The sequence below is a fragment of the Rhinolophus ferrumequinum genome, chromosome 8 (genome assembly GCF_004115265.2).
Source record: "Rhinolophus ferrumequinum isolate MPI-CBG mRhiFer1 chromosome 8, mRhiFer1_v1.p, whole genome shotgun sequence".
NCBI classification, from domain to species: Eukaryota; Metazoa; Chordata; class Mammalia; order Chiroptera; family Rhinolophidae; genus Rhinolophus; species Rhinolophus ferrumequinum.
Window position 1 is genome coordinate 90,858,018 of NC_046291.1, and position 21,754 is coordinate 90,879,771.

A 21,754-nucleotide genomic window follows, 5' to 3' on the forward strand; every position below is an offset into this window, starting at 1 on the left:
AATTTTTCAGCTCCGTTATAATATTATGGGACCACTGTTCTATATGTGTTCCATCAATGACTAAAGCATCATTATGTGGTGCATGACTACACAGCAAAACTGGCTTTCAAAAATGAGGGTGAAATTAAGGCATTTTCAGACAAATAAAACCTGAGGGAGTTCATTACCACTATACCTGCTCTACAATAAAAGCTAAGGGGAGTCCTTCGAGGTGAAATGAAAAAGACACTAGACAGTATCTCAAAGCCATATGAAAATCTGAAGTTCTCCAGTAAATGTAAATTTGTTATACGAAACAGTATTATTGTCACTTTGGTTTATAACTTCAGTTTTTATTTACTACAGGATTGAAAAGGCAAATGCATAAAGAATAATTAAATTATTATAATTTATGTTAAAGAGAATACAATACGTAATAATGTAATTTGTGACATCTGTTATAAATAAAGGTTTCGGGCTCTAAAGGAGTAGAATTTTTAATGCAATTAATGTTAAGTTAGTATCAGTTTAATACAGATTATAATAACTTTAGGAATTTATATGTAATCCCCATGGTAACAGCAAAGAAAATATCTATAAAATATATGCAAAAGGAAATGAAAAGGGAATCAAAACATTACCAAAAAGTCAACTAAATGCAAAGGAAGGCAGTTATGGAGGAAATGAGGATCAAAATAGCTACAATACATACAGAAAACAAAAAAATGTCAAGTAAGTGCTTCCCTCTCAGTAATTACTTTAAATGCAAAAGGATTAAATTCCCCAATCAAAGGACATAGATTAGCAGAATGGATTGAAAGAAACAGGCTCTGATTGTATGCTGTTTACAAGAAACTAACTTTACATCTAAAGACACACATACTTTGAAAAGTGCTTCTCTGGCATGCAGTTCTCTGAGCTCGATGCACTAACAGCCTCCTTGCATCAGTCAGCAGAGGAAAGAGTATGTTACCCAGTTTTAGGTAGCTGTCCTACCTCTGGTTCCCTAACTCTAAAATTTTTGTTTCATTTGTTTTTGTATGTATATCTATCATTGTTCCATGGATTGCTTCAAAGGTAAATTTATAAAACCATCTTAAAATCCTGTATTTTTATTCTTTAAGAATATTTAAGCATCCTATTTTAACAAGAAGATGATGCTTCTGTAACAAGATGGTAAATAAACTGAGTGCACATTACTAACATGTTAAACACTGTGCACTAAGTATTTTAATTTTTTACCAAATTTAATCCCCAAAACACAGTTGGATACCATCATTCCTATTTCACAGATGAAAAAAAAAAAAATCAAGGTACTGAGAAATGGAGTAACTTGCCCACGATCACAAAGTTAGTAAATGAGAGAATGGTTCCAGGGGTGTGTCTAATTCAGTGATGCGGGAGTCAGGCAGACTGGAGCTCTCCAGGGGGTTGTTGGGAGGAGGCACACGGCTGTAGAAGCAGCCAGGTGGGTCAACTTATTCCCTGCCTGTGAGCCCTGTGGGAAGCAATTAGTAATGTTTACTCCTAATTGTACCATTAAGTGAGAGTACTTGAATTAGAGGGATAAACCAATTCCCGCAGAGAGCTGGTGACACCCAGTGAAATGAAAAAAGCCCCTTTGCCCAGGAGATTAGGTATCACAACCTACTGGCAGCACAGACTGTCTGTCCTTCACCAGCTAGTGGAATTGGGCTGTATATCCTGTCTTTTCTCCACAAGTAGGCAGCTACATAAAGGATTCATAAAGTGGTTTACAGCCATAAAATTTCAGGATAAAAATAAGCACCCAACAAAACAGACACCACCATTTGAGGAAAGCCAACACTATAAAAGAGTTTCATCCAAATGATCAAATTTTACACTTAAGGGAATAGAAGAGCAAACAATTTGTAAAACCAGAAATAATAGTGCCAATCTTGGGGTTAGTGTGGAGATGAAATGAATTCTTACATGTAAAGCGCTTCAAACAATGCTTGTGGCATAGTAAGTGCTTGATGAATATTAATTTAACAACAAACTAAAGAAAAGGACTTTAATTTACATTGGTATGATTACAGAGGCTGTTGCATGCATGCAAAGGGAACTGCAAACGGTTTTGGAAATTAAAAACAATTGTTAGAATAAAAAACTCACCAGTTAGGATAGAGTTGATGCTGTGGAAGACTTAATGCTCTCAACGTTAATGGATGCAGCAAATTAATAATAATAAAATCACATACAGTATTCTAATAACTAGCTTAATCAGATAATCATATAACCTACGTTTTTTTCAAATATTACATTTTGGAAGATATAAAATTAACTTGCAAATATGAAGAATTTGCAGAATTCAGAAGGGGCTCTGCAAAGGGAAAAGAATGAATAGTTGGTTTTGAGAAAACTAAACAGAAGAACTCCATGCCTTAATTGCACGTCCTTCATGAATTGATAGAGTTGACGAAATACCTGTCCCTATTAGCTATTTTTTCTTTTTTCAATTGACATATAACTTATTAGTTTTAAGCATATAACATGATTTCATATTTATATATATTACAAAATGATTACCACAGTAGGTCTAGTTAACATCCATCACTGTACAATTACATTTTTTTTTCTTGTGATGGGAACTTTTAAGATTTATTCTCAGCAACTTTCAAAAACACAGTACATTAACTATTGTTAATATAAAATGTTAACTGTAGTCACCATTCTGTACATTACATCCCAAGAGCTTATTTATTTTATAACTGGAACTTTGTCTCTTTTGATTCCCTTCACCCATTTCGCCCATATCCTACCCGCCACCTCTGGAAACCAACAGTCTGTTCTCTAAGAGGTCACCAATTTGGTTTGTTTGTTTTTAGATTATACATATAAAAGAGAACATATGGTTTTTATTTTTCTCTATTTCACTTAACATATGAGGTGTGATCACAAAATACGGTGAATGTTTAAATTAAAAATTTATGGTAGTAAAAGAGATATTGCCATTAATCCCCCTCAAAATACTCCCCCTTGCTTCAAACACACTATCCCATCATTGTTGCCACTTTCTGAAGCAGTTCTGGAAGTCCTTGTTCTTGTCTTTAGTTGCTCTGTCATGGCTGCCTCACTGTCCTGAATCGATTCAAAATGTTTACCTTTCATGGTCATTTTGACTTTGGGGAAGAGCCAGAAGTTTCAAAGTGCCAGATCTGGTGAATAAGGTGGATGAGGACACACCGTAATGGTTTTATTTGACAGAAATTGCCACACAGAAGTGATTTGTTAGGTGGAGCCTTTCCGTTGTGATCACAAAATACTGTGAATGCTGCTACCGAGTGCCAAACAGAGGAAAGGCAGGGATATTCAATACGGGAAGCAGCTCGTGGAACCTTAGTAACAGTGTGTGACAAGTTGCACCTTGTTCGGTGCAATTGGGTGTGAGCTACGGTTGGAGAAGGTGTGTTTTAAAGAGTGCCATAAATCATCTTCCATCATGACAATGCTCTGTGTCACACATCGCTTCTGGTATATGGCAATTTCTGTCAAATAAAAATAATATGGTGTGTCCTCATCCTCCTTATTCACCATATCTGGCACAGTGTCACTTCTGGCTCTTCCTCAAAATCAAAATGATTCAGGACATCGAGGCAGCCATGACAACACAACTGAAGACAAAAAAGGACTTCCAGAACTGCTTCAGAAAGTGGTAAAAATGATGGGATAAGTATGCCCGAAGCAAGGGGGATTAATGGCAATGTGTCTTTTACTGTAATAAATTTTTTTTTATTTAAACAGCCACCTTATTGTTTGATCACACCTCTTAATGCCCTCAAGGTCTATCCAAGTTGTTGCAAATGGCAAGGTTTCCTTTTTTATGACTAAATAATATTCCATTTTATAGTATATACCAAATTTTCTTTATCCATTCATCTGTTGATGGACACTTAGGTTGCTTCCATATCTTGACTATTGTAAATAACACTACAGTGAACATAGTGGCACATAATAGTTTTTCAAGTTAGTGTTTTTCTTTCCTTTGGAAAAGAAAGGTATATGGGTAATATCCTGGTATTTGGATAAATACCAGAAGTGGAATTGCTGGGTCATATGATGATTCTATTTTTAATTATTTGAGAAACCTATGTTTTCCATAGTGATTGCACCAATTTACATTCCCACCAAGAGTGCACAAGGGTTCCCTTTTCTCCATATCCTCGCCAATACGTGTTACTCTTGTTTCAGGCCAATGTTTCCTTACTGATTTTCTGTCTGGATAATCTATCTTTTGATGAAAATGGGTTATTAAAGTCCCCTACTATTATTGTAATTCTGTCTGTTTCTTCCTTTAGGTTTGTTACTATTTGCTTTATTTAGGTGCTTCTATGTTAGGTTCATAAATATTTACACGTTATAGCCTCACGTTGGATTGACCCCTTTGTCATTACATAATGACTTTTGTTGTCTCTTACTACAGTTTTTGTCTCAAGGTTTATTTTGTCTTATGTAAGTATAGCTACTCAGCTTTCTTTTGGTTTCCATTTGCAAGGAATATTTTTTTCCATCCATTCACTTTCAGGCTGTATGTGTCTTTACATCTGAAGTGAGTCTCTTGTAGGTAGCATATAGATAGGTCTTGTTTTTTAATCTACTCAGCCACTCTGTTTTTTGATTGGAGAATTTACTTCATTTATATTTAATTATTGATAGGTATGTAATTATTACCGTTTGTTAATTGTTTTGTTCCTTTGTGATTTGATGATTTTCTGCAGTGGTATGCTTAGAATCTTTTCTTTTTATCTTTCATGTATCTACTATAGGTTTTTGCTTTGTGATTAACATGAAGCTTACATGAAACAATTTAGATTTTTAACATTCTGTTTTAAGTTGATGAAAATATATATTTGAATACATTCTAAACCTGTACATTTTTACTTCCCCTCTCACGTTTTATGCTTTTCATGTCACAATTTGCATCTTATTTACCTTGTGTATCCATTAACAAATGATGGTGGTTATATTTATTTTTACTAGTTTTATCTTTTAACCTTCATACTAGTTTTATAAGTCATTAACCCACCACCTTTGCAACATTAGATTATTCTCAATTTTACTATGTATTTACCTGCACCAGTGTTTTCCAGTTAATAATTAGCACCCTTTCATTTCAGTTTTTTTTTTTTTCAGGTTTAATGTATTTTTTTTTTAATTTATTGGGGTGACAATTGTTAGTAAAATTACATAGATTTCAGGTATACAATTCTGTATTACATCATCTATAAATCCCATTGTGTGTTCACCACGCAGAGTCAGTTCTCCTTCCATCACCATGTATTTGATCCCCCTTACCCTCGTCTCCCACCCCCCACCCCCCTTACCCTCTGGTAACCACTAAACTATCCTCTGTGTCTATGAGTTTTTGTTCCTCATTTGTTTGTCTTGTTCTTTTGTTGTTTTTGGTTTATATACCACACATCACTGAAATCATATGGTTCTCTGCTTTTTCTGTCTGACTTATTTCACTTAGCATTATACTCTCAAGATCCATCCATGTTATCACAAATGTTCCTATATCATCTTTTCTTACCGCCAAATAGTATTCCATTGTGTATGTATACCACAACTTCTTTATCCATTCATCTATGGAAGGACATTTTGGTTGTTTCCATGTCTTGGCCACCGTAAACAAAACTGCAATGAACATTGGAGCACACATGTCTTTATGTATAAATGTTTTCAGATTTTTGGGGTAGATACCCAGGAGACGGATTGCTGGGTCATATGGTAATTCTATTCGAAATTTTTTGAGGAACCTCCACACTGCCTTCCATAGCAGCTACACCAGTCTGCATTCCCACCAACAGTGTATGAGGGTTCCTTTTTCTCCACAGCCTCTCCAACACTTGTTACTATTTGTCTTGTTGATGATAGCCATTCTGACTGGGGTGAGGTGATATCTTATTGTGGTATTTATTTATTTGCATTTCTCTGATGATTAGTGATGTTGAGCATTTTTTCATATGTCTATTTGCCATTTGTATGTCCTCTTTGGAGAAATGTCTCTTCAGTTCCTCTGCCCATTTTTCAATTGGGTTGTTTGTTTCTTTGTTGTTGAGTTGCATGAGTTCCTTGTATATTTTGGATATTAGCCCCTTATCGGAGGCACTGTTTGCAAAAATCTCCCATTCAGTTGGTTGCCTCTTTATTTTGTCGATGGTTTCTTTTGCTGTGCAGAAGCTTTTAAGTTTGATACAGTCCCATTTATTTATTGTAGCTTTTACATCCCTTGCCTAGGAGTCAAATTCATAAAACGCTCTTTGAACCCAAGGTCCATAAGTTTAGTACCTATGTTTTCTTCTATGCAGTTTATTGCTTCAGGTCTTATGCTTAAGTCTTTGATCCATTTTGAATTAATTTTGGTACATGGTGACTGATAGCAGTGCAGTTTCATTCTTTTGCACGAGGCTTTCCAATTCTTCCAGCACCATTTATTGAAGAGGCTGTCTTTCCTCCATTGTATGTTTTTAGCTTCTTTGTCAAAAATTATCTGTCCATATTTCTGTGGTTTTATTTCTGGGTTCTCAATTCTATTCCATTGGTCTATGTGTCTGTTTTTCTGCCAATACCGTGCTGTTTTGATTATTGTTGCCCTGTAGTACAAGATAAAGTCAGGGAGTGTGATACCTCCAGTATTGTTCTTTTTTCTTAAGATTGCTTTGGCTATTCGGGGTCTTTTGTGGTTCCAAACAAATCTGATGATTTTTTGTTCTATTTCTTTAAAAAATGCCATTGGGATTTTGATGGGGATTGCATTAAATCTGTATATTGCTTTGGGTAATATGGCCATTTTAACTATGTTGATTCTTCCAATCCATGAGCACGGACGGAATGTCTTTTCCATTTCTTTGTGTCTTCTTCAATTTCTTTCAAAAATGTCTTATAGTTTTCAGCATATAGGTCTTTCACATACTTGGTTAAGTTTATTCCTAGGTATTTTATTATTTTTGCTGCAATTGCAAAAGAAATTGTTTTTTGTATTTCTTTTTCTGAGATTTCATTGTTAGTATATAGTAATGCAATGGACTTTTGTACGTTGATTTTGTAGCCAACAACTTGACTGTATTCGTTGATTGTTTCTAATAGGTTTTTGGTGGAGTCTTTGGGGTTTTCTATATATAGCATCATGTCATCTGCAAAGAGTGGTAATTTAACTTCTTCATTCCCAATTTGGATACCTTTTATTTCTTTCTCTTGGCTGATGGCTCTGGCAAGGACTTCCAACACTATGTTGAAAAATAGAGGTGATAGGGGACAGCCGTGTCGTGTTCCTGAATGTAGAGCAAAAGGCTTCAGTTTTTCACCATTAATTATGAGATTAGCTGAGGGCTTGTCATATATGGCCTTTATTATGTTAAAGTATTTTCCTTCTATACCTATTTTATTAAGTGTTTTAATCATAAATGGATGTTGTATCTTGTCAGATGCTTTTTATGCATCACTTGATATAATCATATGACTTTTGTCCTTTATTTTGTTTATGTGATGTATCACATTGATGGATTTGCGGATGTTGAACCATCCTTGTGCCCCGGGGATGAACCCCACTTGGTCGTGATGAGTCATCTTTTTAATGCATTGTTGTATTCGATTTGCTAGAATTTTGTTTAGGATTTTTGCATCTGTATTCATCAGAGATATTGGTCTGTAGTGGGTTTTTTTTGTGTTGTCCTTACCAGGTTTTGGTATCAGGGTAATGTTGGCCTCATAAAATGAGTTAGGGAGTACTGTCTCTTGTTCAATTTTTTGGAAGAGTTTGAGCAGGATTGGTATTAGATCCTCTTTGAAGGTTTGGGAGAATTCCCTAGTGAAGCCATCTGGTCCCGGACTTTTGCTTTTGGGAAAGTTTTGGATGACTGATTCAATTTCGTTACTGGTGATAGGTCTGTTGAGACTTTCCAGTTCTTCATGGTTCAGCCTAGGAAGGCTATATGTTTCTAAGAACTTGTCCATTTCTTCTAGGTTATTGAATTTGGTGGCATATAGTCCTTCATAGTATTCTTGGATGATCCTTTGTGTTTCTGTGGTGTCTGTGATGACTTCCCCTTTTTCATTTCTGATTTTGTTAATTAGTGTCTTCTCTCTTTTTATCTTAGTGAGCCTAGCCAAGGGTTTGTCAATTTTGTTAATCTTTTCAAAGAACCAGCTCTTTGTCACATTAATTTTTTCTATTGTCATTTTGTTCTCTTTTTCGTTTAGTTCTGCTCTGATTTATGTTATTTCCTTTCTTCTGCTGACCTTGGGTTTCACTTGTTCTTCTTTTTCTAGTTCTTTAACATGAGGTTATTTATTTGGGATTTTTCTTGTTTCTTGAGATAGGCCTGTAATGATATAAATTTCCTTCTTAAAACTGCTTTTGCTGCATCCCAAAAATTTTGGTACGATGTATTTTCATTCTCATTTGTTTCTATGTATCTTTTGATCTCTCCTCTCCTCTAATTAATTCTTTGACCCGGTCGTTCTTTAAAAGTATGTTGTTTAATCTCCATGTATTTGTATTTTTTCCTGCTTTCTTTTTGCAGTTGATACCCAATTTCAAAGCTTTGTGATCAGAGAATATGCTTGGTATGATTTCAATCTTCTTAAATTTGCTGAGGCTGATTTTATGTCCCAATATATGGTCTATCCTTGAGAATGTTCCATGTACACTAGAAAAGAATGTATAGTCTGATGTTTTAGGATGAAGTGCTCTATATATGTCAATTATGTCCATTTCATCTAATGTGTCATTTAGGGCTGCTATTTCGTTATTTATTTTCTGTTTGGATGATCTATCCATAGCTGTCAATGATGTATTTAAGTCCCCTAGTATAATTGTGTTTTGGTCAATCTCTCCCTTTAGTTCTGTTAGTAGTTGCTTGGTATATTTCGGTGCTCCCTGATTGGGGGCATAAATATTGATGACTGTTATGTCTTCTTGTTGTATAGTCCCGTTTACCATTGTGAAATGTCCATCTTTGTCTCTTGTTATCTTTTTCACCCTGAAGTCTGTTTCATCTGATATCATTATGGCTACACCTGATTTTCTCTGGGTACCATTTGCTTGGAGTGTCAATTTCCACACTTTCACTTTGAGTCTATGCTTGTCCTTGTAGCTGAGATGTGTCTCTTGGAGACAGCATATGGTTGGGTTTAGTTTTTTGATCCGATCTGCTACTCTGTGCCTTTTTATTGGTGAGTTCAGTCCATTTACATTTAGGGTGATTATTGATATGTGAGGATTTCCTGTCATTCTATCTTTAGTTTTCTGGTAAGTCTGTGTCTCCATTTTTTCTTTGCCTTTTTGTTGTTTATTATTTCTGTGTGGTGGTATTCTATGATGTTTCCCTCTGTTTCTTCTTTAATTACAGTATATATTTCAGTTCTGGATTTTTTTTGAGTGGTTACCTTTAAGTTTATGTAAAAGAAAGTTTGATATTTAGAGTATTCCATTTTCTAAAGCACGCTTGCTTTCTCCATTCCCGTATTCTGGTTCAGGCCTTTACTCTCCCCCTTTTTATGTTTTGGTTGCCACAAATTGTCCCTGTTGATGGTGGTCGAATAGCCTCCTTTAGTATTTCTTGTAGTGCAGGTTGTGTATTAGAAAATTCCCTCAGCTTCTGTATGTGTGGGAAGGTCTTTATTCCTCCTTCATATCTAAAGGATATCTTTGCTGGATATATTATACTTGGCTCTTAATTTCTCTCTTTCAATAGTTTGAATATTTGGTTCCACTCCCTCCTGGCTTGTAGAGTTTCTGCTGAAAAATCTTATGATAATCTAATGGGCTTTCCTTTGTAGGTTACCTTCTTCTTTTCCCTGGCTGCCTTGAGGATTCTTTCTTTGTCTTTGATTTTAGACAGCTTCAATACAATGTGCCGTGGAGAAGGCCTGTTGGGATTGAGGTAATTAGGTGTTCTATTTGCTTCTTGGGTTCGAGGATCCAGTTCTGTCCACAAGTTTGGGAAGTTCTCATCAACAATTTGTTTGAATATATTCTCTGTTCCCTTCTCTCTTTCTTCTCCTTCTGGTATGCCCATTATTCTTATATTGCTCTTTCTGATGGAGTCAGAAAGTTCTTGTAGAGTTCTTTCATTTCTTTTAAGTCTCAAGTCTCTTTCTTCTTCCATCTGTGTCATTTCCAGGTTTCTATCTTCAATGTCACTGATTCTTTCCTCCGTTTGGTCAACTCTACTACCTAAGCTGTTTATTTCATTCTTGATTTCTTCTATTGAGTTCTTAATCTCCAGAAATTCTATTTGGTTCTTTTTTAAAACTTCAATCTCTTTCGTGAAATGCTCGTGTTGTTCTTTGATTGTGTTTCTGAGTTCATTAAACTGCCTTTCTGTGTTTTCTTGCATCTCGTTGAGTTTTTTCAGAACTGCAATCTTGAATTCTCTGTCGTTTAAGTCACATATTTCCATATCTTTAAGTTCCTTTTTTGGAGACTTTTCACTTTCTTTCTGAGCTGTCTTGTTGTCTTGGTTATTCATGGCAATTGCTGATTTATTATTTCTCTTCGTAGACATCTACAGGAGTGGCTTCTGCAACAGGTTCATAGGAAGAGGTCTTTCTTTTGTTTTCCAGTGCGTGTTTGTAGAATGTTTTATTTTCTCTCTGACTGCAGCCTTTTTTTTCTCTCTCACACGGTAGTGCTATGTTTTCTCTGCACTATTCCAGCTTCTCACACAATGGGGGGATTCCCTGGGAGACGGGCTTCTCCTCTGTTAATTGTTCACCTGGGTCACAGGACGCAGTGTCCGTGTGGGTATGCAGAGAGCTTTTGAAGTTCCAAAGCTCTTCCTGCACCAGATTCAGAGCCTGTATGTTTCAGCAGTTCTGTTTACTCCTGCAGGGGTCCGCCCAGATAAGGTCGGGCCAGGGCGGGGTGAGTTGTGAGAGGTGGCCCAGTGCAGTGGTGGCGACCCCCACAGTCGGTCCTGCTTCCACAGCTCCCTCCCTTTTGCCAGAACTAGTTGGGCTGCGAATCTGTGTCTCCGGACCACAGGTCTCAGAACTGCAAATATTCTGTTCTTTTTATCTGACACTGCTACTTTTCCACTTCTAGCACTGGGCAGGTGGTGGCGGGGTGAGCTCTGGGAGGGTAGGAAGGGGCGGCTAGTCTCAGTGCCCAAGGCCTCCGTTCTTTGTGGCAGTGAGGGCTTAAACCACCGTTTTCAGCCTTCTTCCCTCAGTCTTTGCTCTGATGTCTCAGCCATGAGCTTTGGGTTCAGCTGGGTGATGCTGCCCCCTCAGCCCTATGGGCCATAAGCGGAGCCCTAGCAGTCCGAGTTCTTCCCTCTCCCACAGTTGCGGTAGCTCCAGGATGCAGTGAGGTCGTAGCACTGAGCTAGGTCTGCGTCCTGCGCCCGCTGGGCTCCGTCTCCACATTTCTCCTTTCCCTCCTCCCCCACTCGCGCGATTCGCCCACCTTTAGGTGAATTCAGTAGTCGACCTCTTTGTCTTGCCTGTCTGCTGTGAAGGGAGTCCTTTGTGGAGTTATTGTTGTTCGATTAGTTGTAAATTCCAGGGGAGCTTTACAGAGGCTCACCTCATGCCGCCATTTTGATGACGTCTCCCCTTATTTCAGTTTTTACAAGTCAATTTAACATTTCTTGTAAGGCCAGTCTGATGGAGGTGAACTCCTTGCTTTTGCTTGTCTGGAAAACTCTTACATTGATTTCTGAAGGACAACTTTGCTGAGCAGAGTATTCTTGGTTGGCTTTTTTTTTTCTTTCAGCACTTTTAATTTATTGTGCCACTCCCTTCTGGCATGCAAAGTTTCTGCTGGAAAATCTGTTTATAGGCTTATGGGGATTTCCTTTTTACATAACAAATTGTTTTTTTTTTCTTGCTGCTTTTAAGATTCTCTCCTTGTCTTGAACTTTTGATACTTTAATTATAACATGTCTTCAATATAACATGTCTTTTATTACAGTATGTTGTTATAATTGTTCTATTTTATTATTTGTTATTGCTGTTAATCTCTTACTGTGCCTAATTTATAAATTAAACTTTCATCATAAGTATGTATGATAGAAAAGAACATAGTACAGACAGGTTCGGTACTATCTGCAGTTTCAGGCTTCCACTGAGGGTCGTGGCACATATCCCCTGTGGATAAGAGGGGCTATGAGACTAAGAAGAAGCTAGACACAAGAGATCACCTATTGTATGATTGCATTCATATGAAATGTCCAAAATAGGCAAATCCATAGAGACAGTAAGTAGATAAATAATTGCTAAGGGCTGAAGGTAGTGGGGCATTGGGACTGAGTGCTAATAGAAATGAGATTTCTATTGGGGGTGATGCAAATATTCTGACATTATTTAGTGTCCGTGGCTATACAACATAGTGAATATACTAAAGTACACTGAAGTGTACACTTTAAGATGGTGAATTTATATTCTCAGAAGCTATGTATAAGTGCCTGTTTTCCTCACATTCTTGCCATTGTGGTATGTCATTAAAAATTTTAATTTTTGCCAATGTTATAGTTGAAAAATGATTACCTTTTATAATTCTGTAATTACAATCAAGATTAAATATCTTTTCATATACTTGAATGCTGTTTTTATTTCCTTTCCTATGAACATTCTATTCTTACCCATTGCCTGTTTTTCTATTAGTGTTGGCCTTTTTCTTACTTGATTTGTAGAATTTTTTTATATGTTCTTTTTTCCTACTTTGTTTTTCTTTTGATGTAATGATATGTTTTTAGTATGAACACTATCTTTACTGTCCCGTAGGGCTCGTTATAGCATTGCTCCATCTTCTTGGTTTAAGCCAAGATCCTAAGTCCTATCTCACTGACATCCTATTGATGAGTCCTATTACATTTCCCAGTGCTTATCGTTGTAGTCCTTCTAAGCTATGTCAGTCTAATACATCTATTTGTATATATAAGCGTGTTTGTTTCTCTGATATCAGAATATTTTGAAGGGGAACTAAATGAGGAAGGCAGGTTTTGGATAGATTAACTTGTCCCAGATTTTGATTTTAGACGAGTATTAAAATGAAAGTAATTTATGATTTTTTTTCTGTAAATTGTGAAGAACAAGATCACTAGCTTAATAGATGAGTGAGAAGATGGATAAATGTGTGGATATATAGAGGAAACAGATATGTTAAGTAGGAATGAAAAACAGCTGATTATTCTCACAGAAGCCCCCAAGAAAACTATTGAGTCATTCAGCAGGTTTAGTCCTTCACCAAATATTTTTAATAGATATTATATGCCAATTCCTGTGCTAGGTACTGACTGTTCAACTTTGAATGAATCAGATTTTTATCCCTTACCCCATGGAGTTCATAATCTAATGAAGGAGATAGGAAATAAAAAGGTAAAACAAACCTATTACAATGAAAATATGTTATGAAAGAATTTAATGCTCCTTGCCCATTTCTAGAAAATAACTTACAGGAGCATTGTGACATTTTTTTGATAGAGCTGTCGATGAAGACCTTTCTGAAGAGGTAGCTTTTAAACTAAGACACGGATAATGAAAGGAGTCAGCCATGGGAAAGTTGGAGGACACCCAATAAATAAGGAAGCTTAGAACTGAAAGCCCTAAGATGGCATCTTTGAGTAACAGAAAGGATGCCATTATGGCTGGAGCTTAGGAAATTGAAGTAGAATAAGTAAGAAGATTCCATGCTAAAGACTTTGGACCTTGCACTGAGAAATTATCAAGAGATATTAAGGAAAGGAGTGACATTATCTTTTAAAAGACTACTTCAGCATCTAGATGGAGGATGAAGATGGTGGTAAGAAAAGAAGCAAGGGACAGCAATTAAGAAGCTGTGGCCAGAGCTATATCAGAAATAAGGATGGCGGCAGAGTAGATGGATAATTGTTAAATTCTAAGTATTGTTTGAAGATAGAATCAGCTGGATTTGATGTGTTGGATGTTAGGGATAATGGAAAGGAGAGATTCATGGATTGCTCCTAGCCATTTGTTATTAAAATCTATGTGCTTTTCATGGAATCAAGTAGGGGAGGTAGGAGTAAGGTTTATAAATGATGAAACATAAGCTTATGTTTGTGTAGTGCTTTGAAAATACTGCCACATCTGTTACCTATTTTTGAGTTCTTTAATTTTTTTAATTGAAATGTTAGCAGTTGAAGTAATTTCTAAATTGTTATACTTTTTCTAAAATAGAACTTACCAGGGATTCAGAAGTGTTGAGACTACTTAGAATTCTCACATACCAGTACAAAAAGTAGTCCTTCCCAAAACTAAACATTATCTCTTATAAAATTAGTGTGGTTTTCTTTGGGGGGTAGTGATGTAGTTTATTTTTTAAGAAATAGAAGTTACAAAATTTTCCTTAAGAGTAGATTTTTATGTTGTATGGTTAAATTTTGTCTGAATGAGAGCATAAGGCCAAGCATATTTTTCTGAAAGATAATTTTTTAAACTTGCCACACTGTTAAGTAATATAGTTAAAGTAACAGAAATCACTTTAGATTGCTGTGATTATTAAGGACTTTTACTTTTGGATAGATGTTATTGCACACTGTGTAATTTGATGGGAAATTAAAATCAAAATCTTAAAGCTACCACTGTACATTCAGTATTTTTCTAGCATAATTTTGTTATATTTGATATCAATGTCTGTAACTTAATGATTTTTTTCCTACCTACTGTGTTTCCCCGAAAATAAGACCTAGCTGGACCATCAGCTCTAATGCGTCTTTTGGAGCAAAAATTAATATAAGACCCAGTTTTATATTATGTTAGACAAACCCCTGTCTTATATTATAGTAAAATAAGACCAGGTCTTATGTTAATAAATGTTTGCTCCAAAAGACACATTAGAGCTGATTGTCTGGCTAGGTCTTATTTTTGGGGAGACACGGTAGGCCTTTTTGAAAAAAGCAGTTTTTAGCATTAATCTTCAAATGGAACAGATTTGCATGAATTGATGTATTCATTCCTTAAGGAAAAACGAAATCAGTCTTATTTATTTATTTTTCAGAGGTGGCTGGATCCAAACAAACTGATAAGAAAGCAGCTAAAGAGTGAGCATACATATTTACTTGATATTTGTCAAGTATGCTTTATAAAGATAAAGGGTTAAGATAATCTGATTAATTAGAACTGCTTTTATTAATTCTAGGAGGATCTCCTTACAGTTTGAACTTTAGAGTCAAATTTTTTGTAAGTGACCCCAACAAGTTACAGGAAGAATATACAAGGTGGGTTTATGCAGCATATTTTTGTTGAAAATATCATCAAAACTATTATGAAATTTTGAATTATTAGGCAAAAATAGATTAGCGTGCCATAATTTTTAGTTTACCAGCCAGCATACAGGATGGTTATAAATATTTCAAGATAACAGTTTCCTCTCCCTTTAGATGACTAGGAGGGCTTTAGGAGATTGGAACCCAGGGCTACCCCATCCAGCCATAAGTCTCCTGAGATACATAAATATTAAAATTTTTTAATTGTGAAAAATGGTTAAGCAGCGTTGCTATGACTAATTGTAATCAGATGATGCTACAACTGTATTTAAGTGGTGCTGCATAGTGAGAATTGTGCCTGATTTTTTTTCCATGTAAAAGTATGTTCTATATATAGTTGACTCTTGAACAACATGGGTGGTGGTTAGGGACACCAACCACTTGTGTAGTCAAAATCCACATATAACTTAAGTTAGCCTTCCGCAAATGTGGATGCCCAACTGCAGATTGTGAATACTGTACACACAAGAATGACCCAGACGAGCATTTTGATAGTGTGTGAATGTTAAGTGAACTGTTTAAGGTATAAATAGTAGGGAATAATCACAGTGTTGTAACTGTCATTATTAAAATAACCTGAATGATAATCTGCTGTGTTGCTTGAAAGACATAATTAGTAATTCATTAAAAACAGACAGAATAAAAAATTAGAACATTATATATACCTTTCATAAAAGTGAGTAACTATATTCAGAATTACTCTATATTTGCCATATTAAAAATCTGTACTTAAAAATCTGTAGATAGGCTGTTACATGTGGATGTACTGGTTATCATTTAGAATACCGTGGTAAAGTATAGAAACAAAAGAATACTTAAAGATATTTGGCTGTACCTGCCAATTCTCAGGTGTTTGTGAAGTAGGGTTTTCAGCAGACCAGTTAAGAAAAATCCTTAAGAGTCCTTTTCTGTGTGTTTGTTGCGGGGCAGGGTATTACCGTTTTTGTAACAGGAATGCTCGGGAATATAGGACCTGGATTGGGCAGTCCTAACATTTGAAACTAATAGTATCTAAGCTAATTTTTCTTTAAAAAGTATGTAATATAAACACTTTAATACTGTAGCTCGTAGGTTTTGTTATTGTTGATAAATAAAATAAGTTTCTTAGTGCAGTAAAATTTAATTTTGGATGAACTTCAAGGAAACTACTCTAGATTAATGAAAATTATGAATTATAAAGCATTTTTAAGTGCATTTTATTATTTCCTGGTATAACTTGAAATCAAGTAACAAAGTATTCCATAATATGTATTTTAATAATTAGATTTTTAAATGTATAAGAAGTATTTATAATTAAAAGATCGGTAATTTTCGATTGGATTTCTAATATATTTAATGTTTATGAAGTTTGTTAGCATAAGCAATTAAAATACTGTCAATTATAACCATATTCATAATTTACATCACTCAAAACACTATCTTTGAATTTCTTAATAGAGCTTGAATGTGTTGATTCTTTTATACCCCATGTTGAAAACACAATCAAGGAATAAATGTCTCTCATTGATAATTAAATCAGAATATCTTCCTAAAGGAGAAGAAAGTAAAATCAAGTTTGATAGTAATCAAGGAATTAATTTGTGCTCAGTCCATGAGTCTACTGATGAGCATTTCTCAGAACATTTCTCCCTAATCTCCCTTGGTCATGTAACTATTTAAAAAGTTTAGGAGTTTTGTAATAGAGCTAGCGGAAAAAAGATATTTGCAGTACAAAATTTCATTTATCAAAGAGTTTTAAAGATTTAATGAAATGTCCAATTAGTTACCAATTACTTTGATGCCTTAAAAATTTGGATTTGGATTCATGAATTTATGAAAGCTTACTTTTAAAATATCTTTTCATGTGTTAATATGTATATTATAGAAGGAGATACTTAAATATTTTAATTTTATTAATGTAAGTATACGGTTTTAAAACTCTAAATGTTTTAATTCCAATAAATGCTATCTTTTTTTTTTTAAGGTACCAGTATTTTTTGCAAATTAAACAAGACATTCTTACTGGAAGGTGGGCTATTTTAAACTTTTAGTAACGGAGTTAAAAAATGCTCTTAATTCTGTATTATTTAAATAATTCATGATTATTGCAAACAACTTACCTATTGAAAAATGATTACATTGAGCATGAATTCCTTTCATCAAATAAGTTCATTAATAATTAAAATATAAGTCACATGGAAATTTCCAGTGTGAGTAGTATAATATGTAGTGCTTTGGAAATTATTGTGTTTAACCTTGGATTATGTATTTTCTGTTTTATCAGATTGCCTTGTCCTTGTAATACTGCTGCCCTTTTGGCTTCATTTGCTGTTCAGTGTAAGTATCAGCCTACTTTTCAGTCAAATAGCATATAATCACATGGTCTCTGTTGAGAATACACTGCCTTTAATGTATGAGTTCTTTAGATGAGTATGTTACTATGTTGAAGAAAGTGACTGCAGAGGAAATTTAATGAAATGTCCAATTAGTTATCAATTACTTTGATGCCTTAAAAAAAATTCTAAAGGTGTTTGAGACCTTGAAGAACGTTAAATGCATTGTTATAACTTGCTTAAATGGTAACAATAGAAACATAAATATTTTACTTCCAGAAATATAATGGAATTTATGACATGGCTGATTTGGCTATAGAAATTGAAAAAATGTGTTTATTAAAATGTGAATATTTTTCGTTCATTTATTAGCTGAACTTGGAGACTACAATCAGTCAGAAAACTTGCCAGGCTACCTCTCAGATTATTCTTTCATTCCTAATCAACCTCAAGATTTTGAAAAAGAAATTGCAAAATTACATCAGCAACATACGTAAGGATTTATATACTTTTCTATTTATTTGGTAAACTTTTTTTAAAATAATTTTTTCAACTACAGTTGACATATAATATTATTAGTTTCTAGTGTAAAACATAGTGATTAGACATTTATGTAACTTAGGACGTGATCACACCCATAAATCTAGTACCCATCTAGTACCCATACATAGTACAATATTATTGATTATATTCTTTGTGATATACTTTATATCCCCGTGACATTTTACAATTACAAATTTGTGCTTCTTAATCCCATCACCTTTTCAGCAATGCTCCCAACGCTCCTCCTGTCTGGCAACCCTCAAAATGTTTTCTGTATCTATGAGTTTGTTTCTGTTTGTTCTTGTTTGTTTATCTTATTCTTTAGATTTCACGTAATAGTGAAATCATGTGGCATTTATCTTTCCCTATCTGATTTACTGCACTCAGCACAATACTCCCTAAGTTCATCCATGTTGTTACAGATGGTAAGATTTTATTCTTTTTTATGGCTCAGTGGTGGGCATCGAGGTTGCCTCCATATCTTGGCTATTGTAAATAATGCTGCAATGAACATATGGATACATGTGTCCCTTCGAAGTAGTGTTTTGGGTTTCTTCAGGTAAATACCCAGAAGTGGAATTGCTGGGTCCTTCTTTGTTTCTTGTTATAGCCTTTGTTTTAAAGTCTGTTTCATCTGGTATAAGTATTGTTACCACATCTTGTTGTTTTTTTTTCCACTTTGATAAAATAATCTTTTTCCATCCCTTTACTTTCCATCTGTGTTATGTCTTTTGATCTGAAGTGAGTCTCTTATGAGCAGCATATGTAAGGGTCTTCTTACCCATTCAGCCACCCTGTCTTTTCACTGGAGTGTTTAACCCGTTTACATTTAAAATAATTGTTGATAGATATGTAGTTATTGCCATTTTATTACTCTTTTTTTTTTCTTAAAGCAGCCTCTCTAAGATTCCTTGTAATACTAGTTTGGTGGTGATGAACTCCTTTAGCTTTTTCTTTTTTGTGAAGTGCTTTATCTATCCTTTGATTCTAAATGATAGCTTTGCTGGGTAGAGTAATCTTGATTGTAGGTACTTGCTTTTCATCACTTTTAATATTTCCTGCTAATCCCTTCAGGCATGCAAAGTTTCTGTTGAGAAAGCTGCTGATAGTCTTATGGGAGCTCCCTTGTAGGTTAATTAACTGCTTTTTCTTTCCTGCTTTTAAGATTCTTTCTTTGTCTTTAATGTTTGGTATTTTAATTGTGATGTGCCTTGGTGTGGGTCTCTTGCTTGGTTTATCTTGTTTGGGACTCTGTGCTTCCTGGGCTTGGATGTCTATTTCCTTCTCCAGATTAGGGAAGTTTTCCGGCATTATTTCTTCAAATAGGTTTTCAATTCCTTGCTCTCTCTTTTCTTCTTCTTGTACCCCTTTGATACAAATGTTTGTATGCTTGATGTTGTCCCAGAAGTCTCTTAAACTATCCTCATCTTGGGGGACTCTTTTTGTCTTTTTGCTGTACTGATTGTTTTCTGCTACTTTATCTTTTAAATCGCTGATTTGATCCTCTGCTTCATTTAATCTACTATTGATTCTTTCTAATACATTCTTTATTTCAGTTACTGTATTCTTCATTTCTGAATGGCTCTTTTTTATGTTTTCTATCTTCATTTTTATGTATCCTCTCTCTTTGTTGAAGTTCTTCCTGATATTATTAGGCATCCTTATAGCCAGTGTTTTCAACTCTGCATCTGGTAGATTGCTTATCTCTATTTTGTTTTATTCTTTTTCTGGAATTTTTAAATTTTATTTCATTTAGGACTTATTTCTTTGTCTCCTCATTTTACTGCCTCCCTGCATTTGTTTCTATGTATTAAGTAGGGCTGCTATGCCTCCTGGTCTTAGTAGAGTGGCCTTATGAAGTAGGTGTGCTGTGGGGCCTAGTGGTGCAGTCTCTTTGGTCATCTGAGCCTGGTGATCCAGGTGAGTATCTTGTGTGTGACCTCCTTTTGTAGTTGAGTCTTGATTGCTGTTAGCAAGTCAATGGGAGGGATTGACTCTCAGGGTGATTGGTTGTAAGGACTGGCCATGACTACAGTGGAGAAGCTGTTGTGCAGGGGCTGACTGTATGGAGCAGGATGCACTGTAGCAGGTCTCTGGTGCCTGCCCAGTCTGCCCTTTGTGTGTGTCACTTGTGGAGATGGCTGGGAGGTGCTCTTGTGTGGTCTGAGGCAGGCTACGAGGTATGTTGGTTCTTGGTCCTCTTTGGAGGGGCTGTCATGGAGGCTAAGGTCAGCCACTGCCTGTTCCCTGCCCAGGTCCACCTGGCATGAGCTACAACATGATCTGTAGATAGCTGCCACTTATACTAGGCTTGGAAGTGCCTGAGAGAGGCTAAGCTGTGAACTGAGGCCTACTGTTACTAGTGCTGGACTTGGGGCTCCTTAGCAAGAGGTATGGGGCATGGTGAGGCCAGATGCTGCTTGTTTGCAGTTTGTGATCCTTTGAGAGATTTTAGGAAAGTCTGCAGCATGAGTCAAGACAGGCCCATTTGTTTGGAAAAGCCACTTGGAATCCGCTTGGATAGGCTCACAAATTATGTGGGGTGGGGTCTTAGGGAATCACCAGGTCAGGGCGAACTGTATTAGCTAGGTAGATGGAGACTGTGATATGTCACCCCGCCTGCCCATGCTGGCTGGGTTGTGGGGAGGGCTCAATGAAGGAACTTTGACTTCTGCCAGCACTTCTGTCTGTTATAAAGCTGCCCCTCCAGTCCTTGCCATAAAGCCAGACAATTCATTTCCTACCCATATGCCCCTGATGCCTTTGGAGCTGCTGCCTTAGCACTGGTGCTCAGAGTAAGTGAGTCTGTCAGCGAGTAAGTCCATGCACAGGCCCTTTAAGAGGAGTGCCTGGGACTCCAGCAGCCCTCCATTTCACTCAGCCAGAATCTCCGCTGGTTGTCACAGCCAAAATTTATGGGAACTTCTCTTCCTATCACTGGAACCCTGGGCTGGGGACCCTGGTATGGGGCTGGGACCCCTCATTCCTCAGGGGATTTCTGAGGCCAACATATCTCTTCTGTTTTTTAACTGCCACACATGGGTGTGCGACCAGCCCTTTCCACATCTTTGCCTCTCCAACCAGTCTGGAAGTGTCTTCTGAATGTCCTTTGTTATAGGACTTCTGTTCAGCTAGACTTCAGGCAATTCTCAATGATGATTGTTCTGTAGTTGTAATTTTGATGTGGTTGTGGGAGGAGATGAGCACAGCATTCAACTATTCCACCATCTTGACCCAGAAGTGGTTTGTACATTCTGAATGGTTGGAAAAAAATCAAAAAAAGAATAACATTATGTGGCATGTCAAATCTTTGGAAATTCCAATTTCTGTGTCCATAAATGAACACTTATGGAACACAGATTCCCTTTTTTCATTACATGTTGTCTGTGGTTGCTTTCATACAATATCAGAGTTGAGTACTTGCAACAGAGACTGTGGCCTGAAAGCTTCAAATGTTTACTGTCCAGCTCTTTCCAGTAGGAGTTTGCTGTCCCCTAATCTAAATTTAGGTTAATGAATGAGAACTTTAATAAACTGGCTTAATATGGTGAGTGCTAATTTTGGTCTAAAAGTAAATGCCATTTGTAATAAAAGTTCTATACATAGCATATCTGAATCAAAGGTTTGAAGGTAAACCTGATTTTTAAAAAATTTACCAATAATGGA

General features: G+C 35.9%; 1 protein-coding gene across 4 annotated transcripts in view; it reads left to right on the forward strand.

The window, feature by feature from the left end:
* The window catches only part of PTPN4 (protein tyrosine phosphatase non-receptor type 4), a 172,639-nt gene that overhangs the window by 66,454 nt on the left and 84,431 nt on the right, over positions 1-21,754 (forward strand). For 2 of the 4 annotated variants that reach the window (XM_033111996.1, XM_033111997.1), the window contains exons 3-5: positions 17,197-17,241; positions 17,497-17,549; positions 17,918-18,038. In XM_033111996.1, coding sequence (XP_032967887.1) covers positions 17,197-17,241; positions 17,497-17,549; positions 17,918-18,038 — 219 coding nt within the window. Of the gene's footprint in view, positions 1-14,965; positions 15,009-15,106; positions 15,186-17,196; positions 17,242-17,496; positions 17,550-17,917; positions 18,039-21,754 lie in introns of all 4 variants that reach the window. The other 2 variants (XM_033111995.1, XM_033111998.1) reach the window with 2 other exon arrangements.